The sequence below is a fragment of the Myotis yumanensis genome, unplaced genomic scaffold (genome assembly GCF_028538775.1).
Source record: "Myotis yumanensis isolate MYYU_CA2020_CCGP unplaced genomic scaffold, mMyoYum1.0.hap1 SCAF_3, whole genome shotgun sequence".
Classification (NCBI taxonomy): domain Eukaryota; kingdom Metazoa; phylum Chordata; class Mammalia; order Chiroptera; family Vespertilionidae; genus Myotis; species Myotis yumanensis.
In genome coordinates this window covers 121,014,247-121,039,769 of record NW_027223754.1, presented here as the reverse complement: position 1 = coordinate 121,039,769, position 25,523 = coordinate 121,014,247, and the positions used below count along the sequence as shown (strand labels likewise).

Below are 25,523 nucleotides of genomic sequence, written 5' to 3'. Positions count from 1 at the left end.
ACTTATAAAAGAATAGGGAAGTGAAGTCTTTATAATGCAAATTGGGGGAGGGAGCAGCAATCCTAGATAAAGCGGTAATATGCAAGTTAACCCTCACACCCTTGCAAGATGGCTGCCTATGACCAAGCTGGCAGGGGGGTTAGTGAGGGACGACCAAACGACTGAACAAGCAGGCTGCATGGGGCAGCCAGGCTGGGCGGGGGGGGGGGGGGGGGGGGGGGGCGCGCGGGTGTCCGTGAGGGGCAACCAGGCCGGCAGGGGAGGGCAGTTAGGGACGACCAGGCAGGCAGGAAGGTGATTAGGAGCCACTGGTCCAGGATTGTGAAAGAGCTGTCCGACTGCCAGTTTAGGCCCGGTCACTGATTGGAGAGGGTGCAGGCTGGGCTGAGGGGTCTTACCCCTCCCCCCCCCCGCCCCCCCCCCCCCCAGCGCCCTGTGCACAAATTTCGTGCACCAGGCCTCTAGTGAGAAAATAAAGTGAAGATAGCAGATTACAACATTGGAATATGAGGGGAGGGCTGGTCAGTAGACAGGTTTCTACTTTAGATGGCAGCAATGAATTACAGGGATGAGAAGCAAAGTGAATTAAACCATCCTCATTGCTCCAATTAAAACTCCGGAGTAAATTTCTATTACAAAACAAACAGAAGCACTGAGCATTGGACCAAGGCTATGGCTTGAATTGTTGTTCTGGGTTCCAAATAGAACACTAGTGATAATCTGTTTGGGGGTCTCAATGAAGCTTAGCCCCAAGTAGAGAGGATGGTAGGGTTAGGCCAGGAAGACTAAAGTTGCCCGGGTGCAGGTGGTCTACCTGTTTCAGCAGGGTGCATCCTAGTATGGAGAGGAAATGGGCCTATGCTTTGAGTAGGGAAAAGTTTACAAAGGCCAGGGCAATTCAGGAGGGAGTGTCTGAAAATATGTCTGATACCCTCACCTTACCTTCAGAGTTCAGCACAGAATAAATGGCAAGATGCCGGTTTTGGGGCACACATGAAAGTGCTTCATGAACTGCACAATAAAGACCCAAGTGAAGGTAAAACTATGGGTAATCTTTAATATGAATTTGTTAATGACCAACACTTAACATTTTTTTCTAGAGACTAGATATTCAATATAGGATGTATGTTCCCTCCTCAGAAGTGCTGAATAGATTTTTCTATCATTAAATGGGGATTGGACTACATGTCTAAAACCCACCTGTATCTTACTCTTTAAACTCTATAAAGTTTTATTTAAAAATATCCTTCTTTCCCTGTTGATAGCGCTCGCAAACATGGTGAATGTTCCTAAAACCCACCGAACTTTCTGTAAGAAGTGTGGCAAGCATCAACCCCACAAAGTAACACCGTACAAGAAAGGCAGGGATTCTCTGTATGTGCAGGGAAAGCGGCGTTATGACAGGAAGCAGAGTGGCTAAGGTGGGCAGACTAAGCCGATTTCCGATAAAAGGCTAAAACTACAAAGAAGATTGTGCTGAGGCTTGAATGCATTGAGCCCAACTGCAGAGCTAAGAAAATCTGGCTATTAAGAGATGCAAGCATTTTGAACTGGGAGGAGATAAGCAAAAGGGCCAAGTGATCCAGTTCTAAGCTTCATATTTTGTTTTATTGTATGACAATAAAACCTTGATATGTTCACTTCAAAAAAATCCTTAAAATTCATAATCTATATTTTACCCTCTTTTAAGGAGAGGGGCTGTAATTTAAATGTCTATATATAACCCACAGATGGTAAAAAAAAAAAAAAAAGGACTCAAAAAAGCTAAGTAACTAACATAAGGTCATACAAAGAATTATAAAAACCAGATTACTTGATTCCTAAAATCAGTGTTCTTTACCTGAAGACTTCATCTGGGCTTCTGAAGTTTGTTTTGTTGGTTTTTTTACTACAGAAAATTCTGACTTCCTTCCTATGTCCCTTACAACTAACTCATCAGGGTTCTTTAATACAAGCTTTCAGCTAGCATCACAAGCCATCCTTAAAAGCTTCTCGTGGTGGTGCCTTTTTTTCCCATTAACAAGATATACATACTACCTACCTCCAAAGACAAAGTTAGAGAAAAATCCTTGCCTAGTAATTTCATGGAATTACTATATGGAAATATTAAGCTCTAAAAATCACTCTAAGTTTATTCATGATATAGTATTTGACGGTATTCTTTATATTGTTCTCAGTGGTTGAGAGTCGACCCATGAACCAGGAGGTCACTATTTGATTCTCGGTTAGGACACATGCCCAGGTTGCAGGCTCGATCCCCAGTAGGAGATGTGCAGGAGGCAGCTGATCAGTTTCTCTCTCTCCCTCTCCCTTCCTCTCTCTGAAATCAATAAAAAAGAATATTAAAAATACAAATCACTTCTCGAACAGTCTTCTGGAACAAATTAAGTTTGAGAACTAAGGTTCCACTTGTACTCTGTGTGATATACAGCATATACTGTATTCTTACAATAAAGCAAGCTAGAGGAAAGAAACGATTAAGAAAATGTAAGGAAAATACATGTATAATACTTCTCGAAAAAAAATCTATGTATAAGTGGACCTGTACAATTCAAACCCGTGTTGTTCAGTGGTCAACTATATTTCATTTTCCAAATTACTGGTTTGTTGCAAATGAATAAATCACTCAAGAATCAAAGGTGGGGAAATGTCTGTTGGGAATCACTGGATTCTTGCTGAAAGCAAGTGAAATCTTCAGGAATCACTTTTCCAACTTCATACTTTTTGAGTACACTATTCTCAGCAATGCAGTAGGTTAAACACACTACTGATCAAATTATTTGAGCCAGTTCTTTATTTTATAGAGAGCAAATACAACATTAGAAACTGCTTTGGCACAGGTTAAAAGTGGCTCTCATATACTTGCTAGTATTCCTCAGGATCATTAATAACTCACTGCCAAAATTTACCTTTACTCGATTACCAGAGTTGCCACCACTGTAAATGATGAAGTAGGGGGGAACCTGAGCACACATAAAAATGTTCTTTATTTTTTAGATGCAATGCAAATAACCATATCTAATATTCTTTCAGAAAACAAAAATTGCAAAACATGCTCAAAAAACAAGAAATCAGGTTATACTTTTCATAAGGCACCACCAAAAACCCTGGCAAATTATAATCCATATCATATTTAAGTGTCTCGCTAGCAAATAAATAAATATTTAAGGGAATAACCAACACAGGGTCTTGAGGTTTACAAAACACATTCCTGTTTAGACATCTTGGAGTACTGCAATGGTAAAGATAAGTAGGATACATCTTTAAAAACCCATCCTAACCTTTCCCAGTACACATCATTCATTGCATAGTGGTGACTGGATATGACCCAAGCCAAGAGAAGACTGCAATTTCAAAATAGATTAACATTCATCCTTTCCTTCTCATGCTATAAATACCAGTTGGCACATCCATATCAAAAAAGTAATTATATACTTTAAGAAACAACATGGAGGACAGCAAATCATTTACCTGCTTTTTAAAATCTATACTTAAGGACATACTGCAAAAGCAACTTACTACACACTGTTCACACATAAACCCTTTATTAAACTTGGTTATACGTGGGACTTTAACTGCTTAATTTTTCCACAATTTACAAATCCCACTCCAAAACTGTCACTTTCTCCTTTAAAAAGTAGATAATCTCACTTGGAAGGGTTTTCTCAACTTTTCCTTTCATCCTCCTATTTTAAGTAGTTGCTGATGTTCACAGAAATGATTATAGAATCAAAATATTGACAAGCAGGGAGTTTCTTTTACGTGCACTGAATTGCACCCAAACTAAAAAAAAGAAGAAAAACAAATAATTTCTTAGATACTTGTTAAAGACGAAAGCAGAGAACAGAAGTGAAAGTAAGGGAATTTTGTTCTAATATTACAAATCTGTTAGCCTTTGCTAGAGTTTTGATTGAAGTATATTACGGTGAATCAGATTTAATGCTTGCCTTTTCAATTATTCAAAGTATGATATACAGTAATTTGTAATTTTATTGAGGTACAAATTTGACTCATGCAGTGCAAAGCTGGTTTGCAGCAATTTAGGGAGCCTAGCATCCACATCTCAACATCGCTTTGTTGCAGTAACTATCACAGTAAAATACACATTTGTGACAGCAAAATGCCCCTTGTTCCCCCAACAAGAAAGCTACTACTGATTTATTAGTTGTACTTGTAAACTTAGCAGCTTGCATAGTTCTAATTACCCATCCTTTGAGACTATCAAAGACCTAGCATTTCTTCATTTTTCGTTCTATAACCTTTGCCAAAATAGTTTATAATGAAGGTAGTAGGATATATCTTTGAAAGGATTGACATATAAGTTAAAATACTCATGGTGAGGAATTACAACTTTGAGGAGATATTTGGGGAAAGAAACATTTTAAGTTAAGTTTTAATATAAAAATGTTTCAATACCACAGAATGGGATAAGTTGTAAGTAGTAATTTCTTCTAACTGAAAACAATATCTTGTGTTAGAGCATCAGCATTTCTTCAAGTAGATGAATCTTAGTCCATTAATTCCAAATTGATTTGTATGTTAATTTCTCTCTCTCTCTCTCTTAAAAAAACTAATTTCACCTGTTTATCTCAGCCTTGATCCAAATTTATGGTCAAGAGTCAGACCAAATCCTCTGTGATTTTCAAATACAGAAAATCCCACAGTATATATTAATTGATACATGTAAGTTTCAAAATGTCAGAAGAAAAAGAGGAAGCTATTTGTTCATGGTTGGAGACTGCCCTGCATTTTTCTCCCAGGTTTCTAGCAGGCAAATGCCATATTCAGAAAATAAAGCATTCCTTAAACAGCCACCTATATCCATTTATCATACTTCAAGAAGCAAAGCACCTTAGCTATCTTTCTTAGCATCCTCATGCCCCTCCACTGGGCTGAGTAGTTAATGGGTGACTAGGAAGGAAAAAAAACAGAATATTTAAAAATGTATTCCAAGACCGCCATCACGTAAAATTGCATTCAATTTTTAACCCACGAGTATTTGATTACTTTTACAAAGACCAAAAGGCAAAAAATACTGTGCTTTCTTCTGTAACATTGACCAAATGAAAAAATTCTTAGTATCTTTATATAGTTTGGCAAAATGAAAACTTATAATATTGGTTATCTTGCAATATCCACTGAAATCTTAAATCATTCACACACCTGAGATTAGATTCTCAAGACACATGCACAGCAACACTTACGAACCTCTCAACAGGTCAAAACACTCAATATGTGACTCAAAAATAGGTAGGTAGCCTGAAAACAGAACACATTTATAAAAACTGGATTTTATAGAAAAGCTTTTTGTGTTTCTTGTGTGTGTGTGTGTGTGTTTTAAATAAGATGGCTTTTGAGTTAAATCTCATACCCACTTAAACTGTGACTGGACAGTACATTTTACTTCTAGTTACTAGAAGACATCTCTTTCAAACAAATTGGGGTAAAATGGGAAGGAGACTAGAAGCTATTCTTTAGGTCCACCCTGCTCCTGCCCTCTTTAAAGTAAAACTGATTAAGTCAAACAAGATTTTTAAACCAAATTAAAGGGACACAGGACAGTAAAGACAAAACACTATTTTTAGTTTGCTTGTTTTTTTCTTTAAAAAAAAAAAAAAATTAGTCCCCTTCTAGTAAGAGTTTCCATACAGCTTACCTAACACCTTCACAAGAAAAGAGAACACAACAGGAAGGAAGAGGACACAGCACCATAGTTTCAAACATTCACATACAAAAACAAAAACAGCCATCACAGAAACAGTAAGACCAAGTTTCCCAACAGACAGGGACAAGTTCCAACGCACAAAGGAAATATAATTATTTATTTGAACAAAAACAAAATGGAAGATCTGGTTAGGCTAGGATGGACAAGGAAGTGCTAACTCCTTGTACTACAAGGAGGAATGGGACTTCTTTATGAAAAAGCAAAAAAGAGTAAGCAAGCCCCCAAAAGGATTTCTGACACAGGAACTCTGTCATATGCTGCTGGTAACAGTAAATATATATATATTTATATATTCATATATGTATATTAAAAAAGGAAAAATAATCTATTTATAGAACAGTCAGTAGTCAGAGACATTTAGAAAAAAGTAAAAACAAGTCCTTTTTTCTTTTTTAAAAAATGGATTTACTAAAACAACTTCATCACCCAGAGGTCCTACAATCCCACATCCTCTGATGAAGCCATGGTGTTATTCAACAGCATCTGGTGTGGACCACAATCAGAAATTGTCAATATTGGAACAGCAGACATTGGCATCGGGGCTGCAAGGCAAAATGTTATTTGCTGGTCTTGTTCATGGCCATGCCTGAAGCCTGGTGGTATCTAGTATACTTGTGAATGAAGGTTTCCCCCAAAAGCATGCATCCCTGTGGCTCAGTAAAACATTAACTTGTCTTCTTTTCTTTTGCAGAAGTCTGGATCCATGGACTTTCTCTGCTCTAAAATGTAGACCCAAGACAGCAAGACTTCTCTAAGCAAAAAAAAAGGCTCCTTGCCTTGAAATAAGAAAAGCTCTTCTTCCCAGAATACAATCTAGTCAGATTTCTGAACTACAAGACATCCTCCTTGGGAAGATAAGGTGATCTGCCTCTCACTTGGGGTTTTCTTCTTGGTACAAACAAGCACAAGTAGCTGAGGTCTAGACTGTGCTACCATCCCATGACTTCTAACAGGAGTTAACTCTGGCCCTGTTCCTCTCCTAGTTGTATTTGTAGGGCCCTAAATGCCAGGTAATAGTGGGGAAAGTGGTACTCTGACTCCTCTGTAACTATCCTAACAAAGAGCCACATAATCAGCACCTCAGATGGTGCTGCCTCTAGGTCATAAACCTCTAATACCAACTGGCCATAAGACACATCTTGCATTCCCTGATGGCACACCAACCACCCTGGAGGTCAATCAAATGTCTGGCCTTAATGTAACAAACCATACTCAACAGAGACATGAACTGAAACATTGGCTGCTGTACCAAAGAAGACACCCTCTGCACAGACGTGTTGATAGAGAATGTAGATCACACAGTCCATGCAAAGAGGAAGTCAGCTATAAGGACTTTCTCTGAAGGCCAGTCGTCTTTGGAAGCAACATTGTGAGTGGATCTAATCCACTCAATTTTATGACTAAGATCTTAATGTGGTCCATTTTCCCCATGTCCCAAACTAACTTAGTATATGCTAACTGGTCTCCTTAAGATCCTCTATCGGTAGTTTGTAGCTCATTATGAAGGAAGGAGCTGGTGCTTGACCTGGGCTATCTGGCCCCTGCTTCTTTGCACAGTTTATACAGATGTAATCTTCATTTTCAGCCATTTCTGGAGATACTCCCACACAAACCTGATGAAACCACTCATCACAGCCACCATCACATTGTACCCAGTCTACCTGTAGGAGACAAGATTGAGAAATGTTTAGGTTATATAATCATTAAGCCTAAAATAAAAGCAAACCAAAGAGCTTTCTTATTTAAATGACAGCAACAATTGAGATGTCCAGAGACACACAATGACTTCTTATGGGGTTCTTTTTTAAAGAAAGAAGGTGGGAAGCTAATACCTCAAAATTATATTTTACCATAGCATGTCCACAAAATTAGGCCTCTTAGGTACTCCATTACCTCATAAATACCTGAGACTCCTTGGAAGGCAGAAACATGAGAAAAACTTGACAAAAAAGGAATAGAGCAGCCAACTAGTTTTAGCTGGTATTAACAATTTCTAGGCAATGCAATTATCAATCAAGAAAGGAAGAGTACAACAATGTGAAGGCAATCTTGTGTATTAGCTTTATTTCAAAGAGATAAGCCAAAGTACTAAGAGCATTAAATACCTTTTTAGAAAAGCAGTCACATAGGCCACTTTTAAAACTAATATTTTTTATTCTTCTCTTCTTCCGTTACAAATACAACTCCCTATAAAAAGTTAGCAAATATCAGATAAATACAAATTAACCAATTAAAACAGTTAAAGACACAGGTCAATAGATCACTTTGGGATTAAAATTAGTCTGCATAACTGTCAGGTCATTGGCAGACCCTTCAGAGAATCTATACTAATAAAAGGGTAATATGCTAATTAGACCGGACATCTTCCAGACATCCTTCTGGACAAAGCCACGGTGGCAGGAGCCAAGGCAGAGGCGGTTAGTGGTGACCAGGCCAGCAGGGGAGAGCAGTTAGGGGCGACCAGGCCAGCAGGCGAGGGCAGTTAGGGGCAACCAGGGCAGCAGGGAAGAGCAGTTAGGGGCAACCAGGCAGGCAGGCAGAGTGGTTAGGGGCAATCAGGCAGGTGAGCAGTTAGGAGCCAGAGGTCCCGGATTGCGGGAGCGATGTCCCAGAATGGAGAGGGTACAGGCCGGGTTGAGGGACCCCCACCCCTGCACGAATTTCATGCACCGGGCCTCTAGTCAGTCAGTCTCTCTCTCTCTCTCTCTCTCTCTCTCTCTCTCTCTCTCTCTATATATATATATATATATATATATATACTAGAGGCCTGGTGCACAAAAATTTGTGCACTCGGGGGGGGGGGGGGTCCCCCAGCCTGGCCTGTGCCCTCTCGCAGTCTGGGACCCCTCGGGAGATAACGACCTGCTGGCTTAGGCCTGCTCCTGGGTGGCAGAGGGCACGCCCAATCCCTAGGTGCAGCCCCTGGTCAGGCTCAGAGCAGGGCTGATTGGGGAGTTGGGGCACCGCCCCCTGTCATGCACAGAGCAGGGCGGATTGGGAGGTTGCGATGCCACCCTCAGTCACGCTCAGGGTAGGGTCGATTGGGGGGTTGGGGACCGCCCCCTGTCACACTCAAGGCAGGGTCGATGGGGAGGTTGTGGCGCCACCCCCTGTCACCCACAGAGCAGGGCCGATCAGGGGGTTGGGGCGCTGCCCCCTGTCACTCACAGAGCAGGGCCAATCAGGGGGTTGGGGCGCCACCCTCTATCACCCACAGAGCAGGGCCGATCAGGGGGTTGGGGCGCTGCCACTGTCACACTCAGGGCAGGGCTGATGAAGAGGTTATGGTTCTACCCTGTCACTCACAGAGCAGGGCCCGTGGGGGCGGGGGGGCGGGGCGCCGCACCCTGTCACACACAGAGCAGGGCCAATCAGGGGGTTGGTGCACCGCACCCTGTCACACACAGAGCCGCAGGGCAATTGGGGGATTGGGGAGCTCCCCCCAATCAGGCACAGAGCAGGGCTGATCAGGGGGTTTGGGCGCTGCCCCGTCACGCTGATCCCGGTGCCGGGAGGCATATTACCCTTTTACTTTATAGAATAGAGGCCTGGTGCACGGGTGGGGGCTGGCTGGTTTGCCCTGAAGGGTGTCCTGGATCAGGGTGGGGGTCCCCACTGGGGTGCCTGGCCAGGCTGGCTGAGGGGCTGAGGGCTGTTTTCCTGCTGGCAGTTGACTAAAAGCTCCCAACCGCTCCTTGTTTTCTTTTTTTTTTTTTTTTATTCCGGGCCAGCTTTAGCTCTGAGGCCTCGCTGCTGAAAACATTGATACAATGTTGCGGTCCGGGGCTGACTGAAAGCCAGTTTTGTTTAGCTTCTTATTTGCAACATAGTAATAGTTGCCTAGAATTGCAGTTGAGAGGCCGGCAAGTGAGGCGGGGAACGTTGGAGTCTGCAGTTCCTGGAGGAAGCAAGCCTCCCTGTTTGCTTCAGTGCATGGCTGCCGGCCGCCATCTTGGCTGACAGTTAATTTGCATAAGGATACGCTGATTAGCCAATGGGAAGGGTAGCGGTCGTACGCCAATTACCATGTTTCTCTTTTATTAGTGTAGATGGCTAATATGCAGTGTCCCCTTGGGAGTTCAACCGGGGAGACCGGGAGTTCGATCGCTCGCTATGACGTATGCTGACCACCAGAGGGTGGGGTGGAATGAAGGAAGGCCCTGGCTGACAGCCAGAAGGCCCTGATCAGCCCTGATCACTGGTCAGGCCTAAGGACCCTACCCGTGCACGAATTTCATACATCGGGCCTCTAGTATTGTGATAATAGTGGAGGTTAGAAAAGCACTATCATTTTAGTGACTTTAAGCCTTGGACCTACAAAAAAAAATAAGGTGATTTTGGCTTTTTATATTTGGAGGGCGATTGTGGTAGTTTTTAAAGCTGATTCCATGGCAGATGCAGTACACACCACAAAAGTTGATCATTTCACTTGGCAACATAGGAAGCCACTTAAAACAATGAGCTTTGCCCGATATCAGAGCAAAGTAAGGCATATGAAGAGATTAAATAAGTACCTCAGTACAGCTTATAAAAAAGAACAGAGGCCCTAACCGGTTTGGCTCAGTGGATAGAGTGTCCGCCTGCGGACTGAAAGGTCCCAGGTTCGATTCTGGTCAAGGGCATGTACCTTGGTTGCAGGCACATCCCCAGTAGGGGGTATGCAGGAGGCAGCTGATCGATGTTTCTCTCTCATCGATGTTTCTAACTCTCTATCTCTCTCCCTTCCTCTCTGTAAAAACATCAATAAAATATATTTAAAAAAAAAAAAGAGAGAGAGAGAGAGAACCAAGATGGCGGCATAGGTTAACGCCGGAGTTTGCTGCCTCGAACAACCACTTCAAAAATACAACTAAAAGACGGAACGGACATCACCCAGAACCACAGGAAGGCTGGCTGAGGAGAGATTCTACAACTAGAAGGAAAGAGAAATCCATTCCGAGACTCAGAGGAGGCGCAGTGCGTAGGTGAAATACTAAGGTGCGGAGTGCATGTGGAGCGGGCCGGCAGCGGAGGGCACGGTTGTTGTTTTCAATCTGGAGGGAGTTTAAGACTCTGAGCTCCAGATGCAGGCGAGTCTCTAGGGACCCAGACTCAAACGGGAGAAGCGAAGAAGGCAGCTTTCTCATCGAGGTTTGCAGCGGTTGCAGAGCCGCTGGGGACGGAACTGAGAGCAGCCATAACTGCTCGCTCCGCCCTGCCCTATAGATCCCCTGGGACCCGCCCCGCCCAAGCCCTGCACAGAGGCATTTGCCAGATAGCCTCAGGCAAAGGCTAGATTACCACCGCCCTAGAGATCCAGCACAGAAGCTCTCCCACTGCAGACACAGCTGACTCTCATAGCCAGTTAGCCTGGAGGTCAATTCACCCCTAGTATTGCCGACAACAATTAAGGCTTAACTACAACAAGACTGCCCACAAAGACCACAAGGGGGTGCACCAAGAAAGCATAAAAAATGCAGAGACAAAAAAACATGACAGAAATGGAGGATATAGAGCTAAAAAACGCACTTTTGAGGGCTTTCAATAACTTGCTAGAAACTGTCGATAAGCTTGATGAGAGCCTCAAGAAATCTAATGAGACCCTCGATGTTGTGATAAAGAACCAACTAGAAATTAAGCATTCACTGACTGAAATAAAGAATATTATACAGACACCCAACAGCAGACCAGAAGAGCGCAAGAATCAAGTCAAAGATTTGAAATGCGAAGAAACAAAAAACACCCAACCGGAAAAGCAAAATGAAAAAAGAATCCGAAAATACGAAGATAGTGTAAGGAGCCTCTGGGACAGTTTCAAACGCACCAACATCAGAATTATAGGGGTACCAGAAGATGAGAGACAGCAAGATATTGAAAACATATTTGAAGAAATAATGGCAGAAAACTTCCCCCACCTGGTGAAAGAAATGGACTTACAGGTCCAAGAAGCGCAAAGAACCCCAAACAAAAGGAATCCAAAGAGGACCACACCAAGACACATCATCATTAAAATGCCAAGAGCAAAAGACAAAGAGAGAATCTTAAAAGCAGCAAGAGAAAGAGACTCAATTACCTACAAGGGAATACCCATACGACTGTCAGCTGATTTCTCAACAGAAACTTTGCAGGCCAGAAGGGAATGGCAAGAAATATTCAAAGTGATGAATAGCAAGAACCTACAACCAAGATTACTTTATCCAGCAAAGCTATCATTCAGAATTGAAGGTCAGATAAAGAGCTTCACAGATAAGGAAAAGCTAAAGGAGTTCATCACCACTAAACCAGTATTATACGAAATGCTGAAAGGTATCCTTTAAGAAGAGGAAGAAGAAGAAAAAGGTAAAGATACAAATTATGAACAACAAACATGCATCTATCAACAAGTGAATCTAAAAATCAAGTGAATAAATAATCTGATGTACAGAATGAACTGGTGATTATAATGAATCAGGGCCATAGAAAGGGAATGGACTGACTATTCTTGGGGGGGGAAGGGGAGTGGGAGATGCGGGAAGAGACTGGACAAAAATCGTGCACCTATGGATGAGGGCAGTGGGTGGGGAGTGAGGGAGGAGGGTGGGGCGGGAACTGGGAGGAGGGGAGTTATGGGGGAAAAAAAAGAGGAACAAATGTAATCTGAACAATAAAGATTTAATTTAAAAAAAAAAGAACAGAGGAAGGTTTTGGCTAGGTAAAGGAGTTTCAAGGAAAGTGAGGAGTTTTCAAAATTAGTTTCCATGTACTATAAAAAATGATCAAAACTATGATAGTCATGTTAATAGTTTTAGGGTTATAATAAAGGGTGGGAGAAATTATTTGTCAAAAAAAAAATTTTTTTTTAGAGAGTGGAGGGGAGGGAGTAGGGGGAGAGAGAGAAACATTGATGTGAGAGAGACACATCAATTGGTTGCCTCTCGCATGTGCCCTGACCAGCGCTGTGAATCAAGCCTGCAACCGAGGTATGTGCCCTTGACCAGGAATCAAATTCAAGACCCTTTGGTCCACGAGCCAACACTTTAACCACTGAGCAAACCAGCCAGGGCTCAAAATAACCTTTCTGCTTTCATTGTTCCTATTTTAGAATTCTAGAGCTTACTGAACTATGTTGTGTAGTATAAAGATTACTGAATTTGGTCAGAAGTTCTGAGTTCTGAGGTGCATAATTTGAGGCAAGTCATTTAATCTCATTAAGGCTCAATTTTCTCATCTGTAAAAATGGAGATTACATCTTTTTTACAGAATATTTTGAAGATCAAATGAAATAATGTATAGCAAAACACCTAGTTACTGCCTGGGATCCTGGAGGCATTTTTTTTTTTAAATATATTTTATTGATTTTACAGAGAGGAAGGGAGAGGGATAGAGAGTTAGAAACATCGATAAGAGAGAAACATCGATCATCTGCCTCCTGCACACCTCCCACTGGGGATGTGCCTGCAACCAAGGTACATGCCCTTGACCGGAATCAAACCTGGAACCTTTCAGTCCGCAGGCCGACGCTCTATCCACGGAGACAAACCGGTTACAGCTGTTGGGTTTTGTTAGAAGAGTAGCTGAGACCGATCTTAAACCCACAAACTCAGAATATCTTGGGGGTACAAACCAGAAGACAACATTTTCAATCAGCCCCCAGGGAATTCTTACATAGTCTAAATTTGATCATCACTGGCACTTTGTGACACTGCTTTCTGTAAATTAGAGCAACTTAACAATTCCTTCCTAAAATAAATTGTGGGTTTTTTTCTGTAACTGTTTGTATATATTAGCTTCAGAAGCTGGAAATAAAGAAAATAATTGATCAAAATGTTCCTATTGTGGCAAAATATATCAGAGATAGAAAAAGGAGATGATGACTTCTGTGCAACAAAATAAAGGTCCTGTAAGCAAATGAAGGTTTATAAAGTACTAATTTAGTAGTTGGTGAACTCAGGGTAAGTGTTCTGGCTATTTGGAGCTGGTAAAGGTAATTGGGAAGATAAATTGTGTTTCTTTGGGCTGCCCAGATTTGAGATATTATGCCACTCTGAGCAAATAGATAACTCTACTTCTACCTCCAAACCTCTTAATCCAGTCCAGTCCCATTCATGATAATCCACAGGATAAGAAATTGCCAATTTACCCATATTTGCTGCTAAGAAAAGTGGTCTCATGTCTTTTAAAACCTAGTTCTGCACTATACTCACTGGCTTCCAGTTTCCCAAAATTAAATCTATCATCTCTCCCAAATAAGACAACATTTTCCCTTTTGTAATTTTGGCTAGAAGTCCATTCCTAGGCCTACCTCTTCCGCCCCTGAATTCCAAGAGTATATAAGTTTTCTTAAGATATTCATTGGTAAACAGATGCTCTCCCAGGCTACACGTTATATTAGCAATTTACCCTGGTAATCTAGCAGGGGAAAAAACAGTCCTTTTTTTACTAATATCTTTTTATCACATTCATCTACTAACAATCAAACTCCATTTGTATGAAAAGGCCCACCGGATCATAAAGCAAACTCAAGTTTGGAATGTCAACAGAATCTACAAATGACTTTGACACATGAGGGGTAGACTATGTAGTAGCCTAAAAAGTCAAGAACACAAAATTTGGCTAACTGTATATTAAGTTCTCATAGTCATTTCCCCTTTCATTACTTCTGGTGAATGCATTTATCAAATTACAAAAATAATTATTTAAAAACTTCATAGCTATGAGCTGTTTAAATATTAAGTAATAGGAGATTAACATTACAGAACAAATAGGTTATTGGATTTGAATTTTTGGAAATGTGTGTTTAAAGAGAAATATATTAAACAGACAAAATAATGTAAGTTTGACACTTCATGTTTTGCTATATGGTTACATATTTACATTTAAGAAAAAATATTTGGGCATATTATATTTTGTTCATTTTTTATAGCATTATTACTCCAATGAGAAGGGTGTGTGTGTGCCTGGTGATTTAGTGATATTCTTAATGATATTTTGCCATTTTGGCATTCAATCTGTTTTGTACCAAAGTTCCTTGCAAAAATCAGAGTTGAAACTTTTTTTAAATCCTCTTAATTAAGTACAACATAACATATGTTCAGAACCCTTGTATATAATTTTTTTGGTTCTCGGAGCATTAAATGACTGGATCCTCTCAGTCTGCCAAAGATTGATGAGTTTCCCAAGACATAATTTCAGTGCTAAACTAGGAAAGTTGCAAGTTAGAATATGATGGGACAAAGGTTTTTTAATAATCTATTCTGATATTTTCCCTTTCTCTTTCTAAAACATCTTAAAATTGAGGCTAAGTAACATTTAGGTAACCTTTCAATGTTTTCTCAATCTGCACATTTGGGGGAAAAAGTAGTAATACTGGTTAGAAAAATTGTAAATATACACTTACCTAAATATAAACAAACCCTGTTATTTTTTTACTGCATATTTTAAAGCAGACAGACTTCCCTAAAAATCATTCTTTTCTTGTTATCCTTTTGTTCTGAAGATGTGTGCTATACATTAATTTGGTCTTAGAGAAACACTATACTTCAAATTGAGTAAGTTGTAAAATCTTTACACAGCTTGTAAAGAAATATACCTTTTATGTATTAAAACTGGTATTAAGCCCTGGTCAGTTTTGCCCAGTTCTTAGATCATTGGCCCACAGACCAAAGGGTTCCGAGTTTGATTCCTCATCAAGGACATCTACTTTGGATGCGGGTTAAATCCCTGCTCCAGTCAGGGTGCATGCGGGAGGCAACCATTCGATGTCTCTCTCACATCATCTATTGTTTTTTTTTTCTCTCTCTCTCCCTCTCCTCTCTCCCCTCCACTCTCTCTCTCAAGATCAATGGAAAAAATATCCTCGGGTGAAGATTAATTAAAAAAACAAACAAACTGGTATCAGGAACAAACTTGAAGAATCACAAAAACTGCACAACAGCTAGGATAGGCAAAATGTTTAAAATCTGAAATAATGTTTAAAATTAAACACATTACAGAAATACAATATTTACTGTTCCTTTTATGTTAAGGCTCACACTGCTCACCTTTGCATATGTATTAACAATTTAAAATAGACATTTTCGCCCAGCGGCGTAGCTCAGTGGTTGAGCATTGACCTATGGACCAGGAGGTCACGATTCGATTCCTGGTCAGGGCATATGCCCAGATTGTGGGTTCGATCCCCTGTGTGGAGCATTCAGGAGGCAGCTGATCAATGACTCTCTCCCATTATTGATGCTTCTATCACTCCTTTCCCTCTCCCTTCCTCTCTGAAATCAATAAAAAATAAACATTTTCTCTGAATGTTAAATCTCCTTTTACTCCATCACAATGTACATAACTTTCTTATAATGTTAGGAGCAAATCTTAGGGCTCATTTAATAATAATGATCACTTTGGATTTTTTAAATCCAAACCTGAGGATATGTTTGTGTGGGTGTGTGTTTTTAATTGATTTTAGAGAGAGAGAGGAAAGGGGGAGAGAAACATCAATGTGAGAAACATCAATTGGTTGCCTCCTGCATGTACCCTGACTGGGGATTGAACCCCACAACCTGAGTATGTCCCCTGACTAGGAATCAAACCCACCACTTTTTGGTGTACAGGATGATGTTCCAACCAACTGAATCAAGCAGCCAGGGCAATAATCATCACATCTTAACATTTACATTGCATTTTTGGTTAACAAGTGCTTTCATAGGGATTATCTCACCTGTAATCTTATAACCCTCAGAATAAGCAAGTTAATTAAAAATTTTTATGCTCTGGCTGGTGTGGCTCAGTTGGTTGGGCGTCATCCTGTGCACCAAAAGGTTGCCAGTTCAATTCTTGGTCAGGGCACATACCCAGGTTGCGGGCTAGATCCCCGGAAGCCGATGGATGTTTCTCTCCCTCTCCTTTCCTCTCTCCCTAAAAATCTATTTTTAAAAAAGTATTAAAAAATTTTTTATAACAGATGCAAAAAAACTGTGTGTAGTGTTTATATGCTACAGGAAGATAACAGAGATAACAATAAATGAACTAAGCCATATTTAAAATGCTGAGCAAAGAGGGAAGAGATTATTAAATGAAAAGGAGAAAAAAAGAGAAGGTAAAAGATTCATGATAGATTTAAACACTGTAAGGATAACAGGAAAGCTTGAAAAAGGAATACCATATTTTGGTGACTGCCATACAATTAAAGAGAAAGAAAAAAAGTTTTTGCCAACACTGAGCTACTAATACCCAAAGAGAAACAGCCTTTCAGCAGCCTCTTTAATAAACAAACTCAGATGAGAATAAGTTCAAAATAAAAGATAAAAACAGTACACACATATATAATGTACCTATTAAAATGTTTATAGTATATAAAAATGCTTATGAAATTAATAAAGATACAAAAGTGAATACAGTGTAACATGATATAAAATAAACTATAAAAAAGGATTAGAAGGAAACATACAAAAATTTTTATAGCTACTATCCTTGGGAAGTAAGACTATGGGCTATGTATTTTACTATATAAAACTTTAATAACTATATAAATATAAATGTTAAGTTTTGGAATGTGTTTTTGTATTTACATCTCAATTAATGGTGGGGTAAGGATATTAGTGGAGAGAACTTGCTGTGTGGGGGCAGGTAACTAAGGTTCTACTTTTAATTTTGCCACTAATTAGCTCTGGGACATTGGTCACATCATTTATCTTCACTGAGTTCTGGTTTCATTGTTTATAAAATGAAGAACACTTGGGTACAGTGACCTCTTCAAGCTCTAACACTGATGCAGTTGTATTTACTCTGTTCATATATTCAAATTGAAGAGCTATTAAAATTCTAAATACCAAGTGGTATAATGAACATAAAATTAGAACTATGAATTTACTAATTATCTTGATGGGAACCATAACAGATGCCTCTAGTCTTTTTATGAACTGAGATTTTTCATAAAGTCCATTGAACTTTCTCAGAACATAAATATTACTTAAAGAATGGCCAATATACATAATTATTATACTTAAAACTTAGGACTAAAATTTTTAAGCATTATCTTTAAAGGTCTTATTTATTTTTTTACAAGGGATTTCATAAAATCATATTCCACTGAGGAGAGTACAATAGGCCTGAGTGTAGATAAGACACAGACCAAAAAGGGAAGACTTTACCCCTAAGCTTTATGTCGTTAGAACAAATCCTAATGCAATTTGCCAGAACTCTTAGAATATTGGCCCAGGATTTTTTCAGGCCACTGTGGCTAACTAACAAGATATTTAGTTCTCCGAGTCACCCTATAGGAAAGGCGTAAGACTATTTTGAAACTTTTTATGCCAATTGCATATGAAAAGTACTGCTGCTCCGGGTAATCACATAGCTCCTCTCTGCTCTTGTCGCATTACGTTCACTAAATATATGATTTTTAAAACACAACATTTCTTCTACTAATCACATTGATCTAAGAGCCTCATAATTCAAAACACTTTATAGAAACTGTAGAAAACATATTTTGTTGGAAGCCCAAACCCTGGGATCAAAAACAGACTAACATTATATCAAACATGTCTCCACGCCTGTTGTTCCTTGTCCTCTCTCACACTTGACTACACCCCATTAGAACTCACCTTATCCTTGCAAGGCCTTTGACAGTTTTGTGCTGCACACACGGCATTCTCATCATCAGATTCCTCTGCTCCTGACCAGTCATACTTTGAGGGGATGTCCAGCACTTTTCTTTCTCTCTTCTTCTCAGTATTCTCTTTTACAAGTTCAACTTTGGCTGCAGCAGCCTTCTCCTTCTTTTTCTTTCTCTCTTCTTCTTTTGCTAGTTTCTTGGCCAGTTTGTTCAGCTCCTTTGCTTTTTCTGCACTTAATTTTAATTTCTTCTTTTTAGGTTTATCCATTTTCTTTAACTCTTTGGACTTCTGTTTTCCTTCTCCAAAAAGTTGTTCTACCTTTTCTAGCTTCCGTTTCCTTTTCTTCTCTGAAGAGTCCTTTCCTTTTATTTTTAATGGTTTCTCCTCCATGCTGTCATCCTTCAAAAATATAAAATTAGAAACAATTTTTAAGCAAGATATTTAAAAACAGTTTTGTTCTCTTATGTGAGGTATCTTGAAGTGTCAAATACATAGAGAAATGTATAGTAGAGGTTACTGGGGGAGACAGAAATGGGATTTATTGTTTAATGGGTACAGAGTTTCTGTTTGGGCTAATTTTAAAAGTTCTGGAAATAATGGTGATCATTGCACAACATTGTGAAGGTAATTAATACAACTGAATTGTATACTTAAAAAGTTAAAATGGTAAATTTTGTGTAGTGTACACTGTACTACAATGAATATCCTAGATCAGTGGTTCTCAACCTTCCTAATGCCGTGACCCTTTAATACAGTTCCTCATGTTGTGGTGACACCCAATTTCATTGTTACAAATTGAACATAATTAAAGCATAGTGATTAATCACAAAAACAACATGTAATTATATATGTTTTCCGATGGTCTTAGGCAACCCCTATGAAAGGGTCGTTCGACCCCCAAAAGGGTCGCGACCCACAGGTTGAGAAACGCTGTCCTAGATATTTAAAAATCACTTTAAGAAGGCAAATGTAATATTCAATGAAGATAATCAATAGTAAAAAATAATGGCAAGCCCTAAATAAAATATCTCACTTATTTTTAGCTTGCTAAGAGAAAAAAAACTCATTGTTAGCATTCTATATAATAAAAGCCTAATATGCAAATCAACCAAACAGTGGAACAACCGGTGAAACAACCCGTCGCTATGACGCGCACTGACCACCTAGGGGGCAGATGCTCAACGCAGGAGCTGCCCCCAGCCCGCAGGCCCCAGGCCAGCCAAGCCCTGATCACAGGCCAGGCCTAGGAACCCTACCCATGTTCAAATTTCATGCACTGGGCCTCTAGTATATTAACATAACCTGTAGCATCCATTTGAGATGAAATCATACACAGAAAGCTAAATGTACTGAATGTACATTAAATTACATAATAACTTTTTTGGTTTTCATTTACTACTACAATAGTTCTTCATTAATTCAATAAATTCTAGATGGTTAAGAAGTTATTAGAAATGTTATCAAAACATACAAAATTGTATCATGATCTCAATACAAAAGGTATGTAGTGACTTTAGCAAGAGCTAGAAAATAGTTGATGTGACAAAGCAAAAAATATATAATTTTTCTTTTCAACTTCCGAATATTGTTGCTATTATGTGCCAATGCAATAAATGTTAAAATTTTAATAGTAAAGGTATATCTAGTAACAGGAAGAACAAGGAGGGAGGTTGAAAAAAATTGAAAATATTGATAATTACTTAGGAAATAACATTTGAGCTAAGAAGCATATGATTTCTTTCATATGTGGGCTATAAACTCATAGACAGACAACAGCATGGTGGTTACCAAAGGGAAGGGTTGGGTGATAGGGGAGTAGTAAAGGATAAAGAATATAGAATTTTCCCACAAATTCAAGACTGGAAAATCTTTGATAAGAACCCAAAAATCTTCAGAATCCAAAAAACAACAACAACCCACTGTATTATAGATGTCTAGGTCTATCACATTTTGACAAAATTTTTAACCTCTGAATACTTTATATTTCCTTACATATAAAATAAAAGGATCAGATGAGACAATGAATGTGAAGAAAGTGCTCTATAGACTGGAAAACATTACATTAGGCTACACCTGGGATCTGACTTCCAAACAAAATCAAACTAAATTGTAATTATTAGCAAATTATAATATGCTAAGTGAATCTGTATCAACTATTGGTGACACTGTACCATTCCATTACATGGAAACAAATAATGAAAAGAATATTAGAAATCAAATGCCAGAGTTAGAAACCAGGTCCCTCTGTTTTTACTACATGTGTGACCTTAGGCAAGTTTCCACCTCTTGGATCCTAAATTTCTTCACATACAGAAGGGCTAAATACTTGCTCTGTCTATCCTTTTCACCCTCCCTTTCAGGATTATGGTGAGGATCAAATGAGATCATGGATCTATAAACACTGAATATATTATAAACTGTTACGCAAGTATAACAGACGAATGTGGACTCTCCATCTCCACTTCTATATAACCATTTCATTAGAAACCTTCATTTAAAAAAATAATTTTTTAATTCTTAACTAATTTTTATGTTTCAATTACAGTTAATGTACATTAGTTTCAAGTGTAAAACCCAGCAATTGGACATTTTTTTAAAAATATATTTTATTGATTTTTTACAGAGAGGAAGGGAGAGAGATACAGAGTTAGAAACATCGATGAGAGAGAAACATCGATCAGCTGCCTCCTGCACATCTCCCACTGGGGATGTGCCCGCAACCCAGGTACATGCCCTTGACCGGAATCGAACCTGGGACCCTTCAGTCCGCAGGCCGATGCTCTATCCACTGAGCCAAACCGGTTTCGGCATGACATTTATATAACTTAGGAAGTGCTCACTCCAAAGTGATCATCTATCTGACACCATACAAAGTAATTATATTTTTTACTATATGCTCTATGTTGTACTTTATATCCCCATGGACTTTCTATAACTACCAATTCATACTTCTTAATCACTTCACCTTTTTCACCCCCAAACCCCTCCCATCTAACAACCACCAAAACATTCTCTGTATCTATGGTTCTGTTTCTGTTTTGCATGTTCATTTATTTTGTTTTTTAGATTCCACATATAAGTGAAATCATATGGATTTGTCTTTCTCTGTTTGACTTATTTCACACAGCACAGCACCTTCTAGGTCCATCCATGTTGTTGCAGATGGCAAGATTTCACTCTTTATCTTTTTTTAATGGCTGAGTCATTTTCCACTCTATATATGCACCACATCTTTATTCATTCATCTATTGATGGACACTTAAGTTGCTTCTATTATCTTGGCTAGTGAAAATGCTGCAATTAAGATATGGATGCATGTCTTTTCAATTTAGTGTTTTGAGTTTCTTCAGATAAATACCCAGAAGTGAAATAGCTGGGTCCTACTTTGTCTCTATATAATCTTTATTTTAGTCTATTTTGTCTGATAAAAGTATTAATACACCAGTTTTTATTTTCCTTTTCATTTCCATTGTCATGAAATATCCTTTTCCATCCCTTTACTTTCAGTCTACGTGTGTATGTGTCTTTTGATTTGAACTGAGTCTCTTATAGACAGCATATGTAAGGGTTTTCTTTTGTGATCCATTCAGCCACCATTTATCTTTTGATTGGAGCATTTAACCCATTTCCATTTAAAGTAATGGTTGATAAGTGGTTTTTTGTTGTTGTTTTTTAATATATTTTTATTGATTTCAGAGAGGAAGGGAGAGGGAGAGAGAGACAGAAACATCAATGATGAAAGAGAATTATTGACTGGCTGCCTGCTGTACACGCCCTACTGGGGATTGAGCCCGCAACCTGAGCATGTGCCCCTGACTGAAATCGACCCCGGGACCCTTCAGTCCGCAGGCCAACGCTCTATCCACTGAGCCAAACCAGCAAGTGTGATAGATGTACTTATTGCCATTTTATTGTTCATATTTTTTGACCCTCCTCTTCCTTCTTCAAGAAGACCCTTTAACATTGCTTGTAATAATGATTTGGTGGTGATAAATTCCTTTAGCTGTTTTTGTCTGAGAATCTCTTTGTATGTCTTTCAATTCTAAATGAGAGCCTTGTTGAGTAATCTTGGTTACAGATCCTTGCTTTCCATTACTTGGAATATAAGAAGCCAATTTCTTCTGGCCTGCAAAGTTTCTGTTGGGAAATCAGCTGACAATCTTATGGGAGCTCCCTTATAGGTAACTAACTGCTTTTCTCTTGCTGCTTTTAAGATTTTCTCTTTGTCTTTCATCTTTGGCATTTCAATTATGATGTGTCTTGGTATGGGTTTTTTGGGGTTCATCTTGTTTGGGATGCTCTGCGCTTCCTGGATGTGTGTGTCTATTTCATTCACCAAGTTAAAGAAGTTTTCCATCATCACTTGAAGTTGTCCCAGAAGCTTCTTAACCTATTCTTTTTTTTCTTTTCTTTTTGCTGTTCTGATTGGGTAATTTTCTGCTTTCTTATCTTCCAAATCACTGATTTGATCCTATGCTTCATCTACTCTACTGCTGATTCCTTGTAATATATTCTTAATTTGTTATTGTAGACTTCATTTCTAACTGGTTCTATTGTTGAAGTTCTCACCAAGATCCTTGAGTATCCTTATAACCAGTGTTTTGAACTGGTAGATTGCTTATCTCATTTTGTTTAGTTCTTTTTCTGGAGTCCTGTTCTGTTATTTTATTTGAAACATGTTTCTTTTTCTCATTTTGGCAGCCTCCCTGAGTTTGTTTCTATGTTTTAGTCAGAGCTACATCTCAGGTCTTGGTAGAGTGGCCTTATATAGTAGGTGCCCTGTAGGACCCAGTGGCACAGACTCCCCAGTCACCCAAACTATGCACTCCAGATGTGCTCCCCATGTGGACTGTGTGCACCCTTCTACTGTAGTTGATTCCTGATTGCTGTTGGCATGTCAATGGAAGGGATTTTCCCCCCAGGTCAATTGGCTGCAAGGACTTTCCACAACCACCATGGAGGACATGCTGTGCAGTGGTCGACCCCATGGAGTTGGACTCACTTAAGGAGGGCTCTAATGCCTGCTGAGTCCACCCCTTGGGTGTGCTGCTCATGGAGGTGGTTGGATGGTGCTTCAGCGTGGTGTGAAGCTGTCCACTGGGTGCGCTGGCTTTGGGGCCTACCGGGAGGTGCAAGCCAAGGTCAACTGCCATCTGTGTCCTGCCCAGGATGACCTGTCATGAGCTACAAAGCAATCTGCTGATGGCTGCTACGTGTGCTGGGCTTGAGGTGCCTAGAACAGGCCAAGCTAAGGCTGGCAGCCTCAAACTAAGGCTGGTTGCCACTAATGCCAAGCCTGGGGCCACTTACCAAGAGGTATGAGGCATGCCAAGATCAGAAGCTCCGTGAGAGATTTTTAAAAAGTTGGTAGCATGAGCCAAGACATGGTATGTTTCTTTTTTTAACCACAATATTTTCCCCTGCCTAACTTTTGGGCCTTTGATTAACAGGAGTCTGGTCTAAGAAAACTGTTCTAAGCTGGTGATTTTCAGTAACCCGCTTTCTTTTTAGCAGAAATGGTCTATTTTCCCCAAAATTACGTATCACATAAAATCTCAATAAAGAAAACCATAAAACAGAACTACTTTGATTTAATCAGAAAGTGGGAGAGCCAGAATAATACACTCAGCCATCTTGCCTTGCCAGCATTTATGGTTCTTCCAAGGAAGTTGGGCATTCTAAATAGTTTTACAATCACTGTTCTAGTAAGCTTTAAATCCATACCTCCATGATATGCAGGAATCTGTCTTCAGAGGGTGGGTGTGTGGCCTGCAAAATCCGCCATATGTGTTGAGTTTCATCTAGAGATACTTCCAGGAGATCTCCAATCATCATAAGTTCTTCCAGCTGGGCTTTAGCTCCAGGTGACAACTCCAACACTGGAGGTTCTAAACTTCGGGGCACCAAAGGGCTCTTCCGTGGCTGTTTCCTTGGGGTGCTAGAACCTTTCCAAAAATTTGTAAGACAAAATAAAAATGAAAAACTATGAAAAAATGTAATGTTTCCAAAGTAAATAATTAGGGGAATGGTTCTTTCACCCCCAATAATTTAGACATTCTAATTGATTGCATCAGTATTAAAGTGAAAATGAAATTAAAAACAAATATGGAACAAAAAGATCTAGAATTCTAATACGCACTCTAAAATACTGGTTTAGAATACAAAACTGGTTCCTTATTGTTTATCCTGTGACTGAAGAAGGGGAATCTGTAATAATAAAAGCACAATATGCTAATTAGACCGGACGGCCAAAGGACCTTCCAGACAACCTTCCGGACAAAGCCAGGGCTGTGAGGGCCGAGCCCCTTGCATGAATTTTGTGTAGTGGGCCCCTAGTAGAAAAGAGTCTCTTAACCCATGCTCTCTACCTTTTAGAGGATACCAACAGATTAAGCATATACCTGCCCTACATAAGTAAGTGATTATTTTTCTAATGAACAGACAACAAACACAGCTGACCCTTGGACAGGCAGGTCTGAACTACAAAGAGCATGGCCCACTTATATATGAATAACTGTGTCCATTTTAAAGCAGATTTTAAAAATTGGTGTATAAGTGGACCTGTGCAGTTCAAATTCAAGGGTCAACTATTTTTTTGTTTTTGTTAATCTTTGGCCAAGGATATTTTATTATTGATTTTTAGAGAGAATGGAAGGGAGGGAAGAAGGGAGGCAGAGAGGAGAGGGAGGGAGGGGGGAGGGAGGAGGGGAAAGGGAGAGAAAAACATCGATGTGAGACAGACATATCAATTGGTTGCCTCCCACATGTGCCCTGACCAGGGCCAGGGATTGAACCTGCAACTTAGGCACATGCCCTTGACCAGAAATCGAACCCATGATCCTTAGATGCATGGGCCAAGGCTCTACCACTGAGACACCCCACCCAGAGCAGGTCAACTGTATTTTTTATCTGAGATTGGGAATCTGTGTATGCACAGGGCTGGCTTAAGTTATGTGCTAATTTTTGACTGCACGGTGAATCAGTGCCCCTAACCCCTGCACTGTTCAAAGGTAAATTGTAATATGCTGTCCCATAAAATTCTGAATTTTACTATGAAGAGATGAACACCCTCCATTTTCCAGAGATGTATCCTAAAGCAATGTGACTTATTTTCACTGGGGAAAAAGTGAACATAACAGAGAAATTATATACAAAGTAAAGGAAAAACTTTCTAGCAATTAAAGCTTTCCAAAACTAGAATGAATATTCTTAAAAAGCAGCAAGTTCCTTAAGAA

General features: G+C 39.6%; 1 protein-coding gene across 3 annotated transcripts in view; it reads right to left on the bottom strand.

The window, feature by feature from the left end:
• Window positions 1-4,557: 4,557 nt before the first annotated feature.
• KDM5A (lysine demethylase 5A) overlaps window positions 4,558-25,523 on the bottom strand; it is a 107,241-nt gene continuing 86,275 nt past the window's right edge. For 2 of the 3 annotated variants that reach the window (XM_070409509.1, XM_070409510.1), the window contains 3 exons: window positions 24,013-24,233; window positions 18,277-18,687; window positions 4,558-7,386 (listed from right to left, as the gene is read on the bottom strand). In XM_070409509.1, the coding sequence (XP_070265610.1) occupies window positions 7,180-7,386; window positions 18,277-18,687; window positions 24,013-24,233 (839 nt within the window). In that variant the 3' untranslated portion in view covers window positions 4,558-7,179. Of the gene's footprint in view, window positions 7,387-7,827; window positions 7,913-18,276; window positions 18,688-24,012; window positions 24,234-25,523 lie in introns of those variants that run through there. The other variant, XM_070409511.1, reaches the window with a different exon arrangement.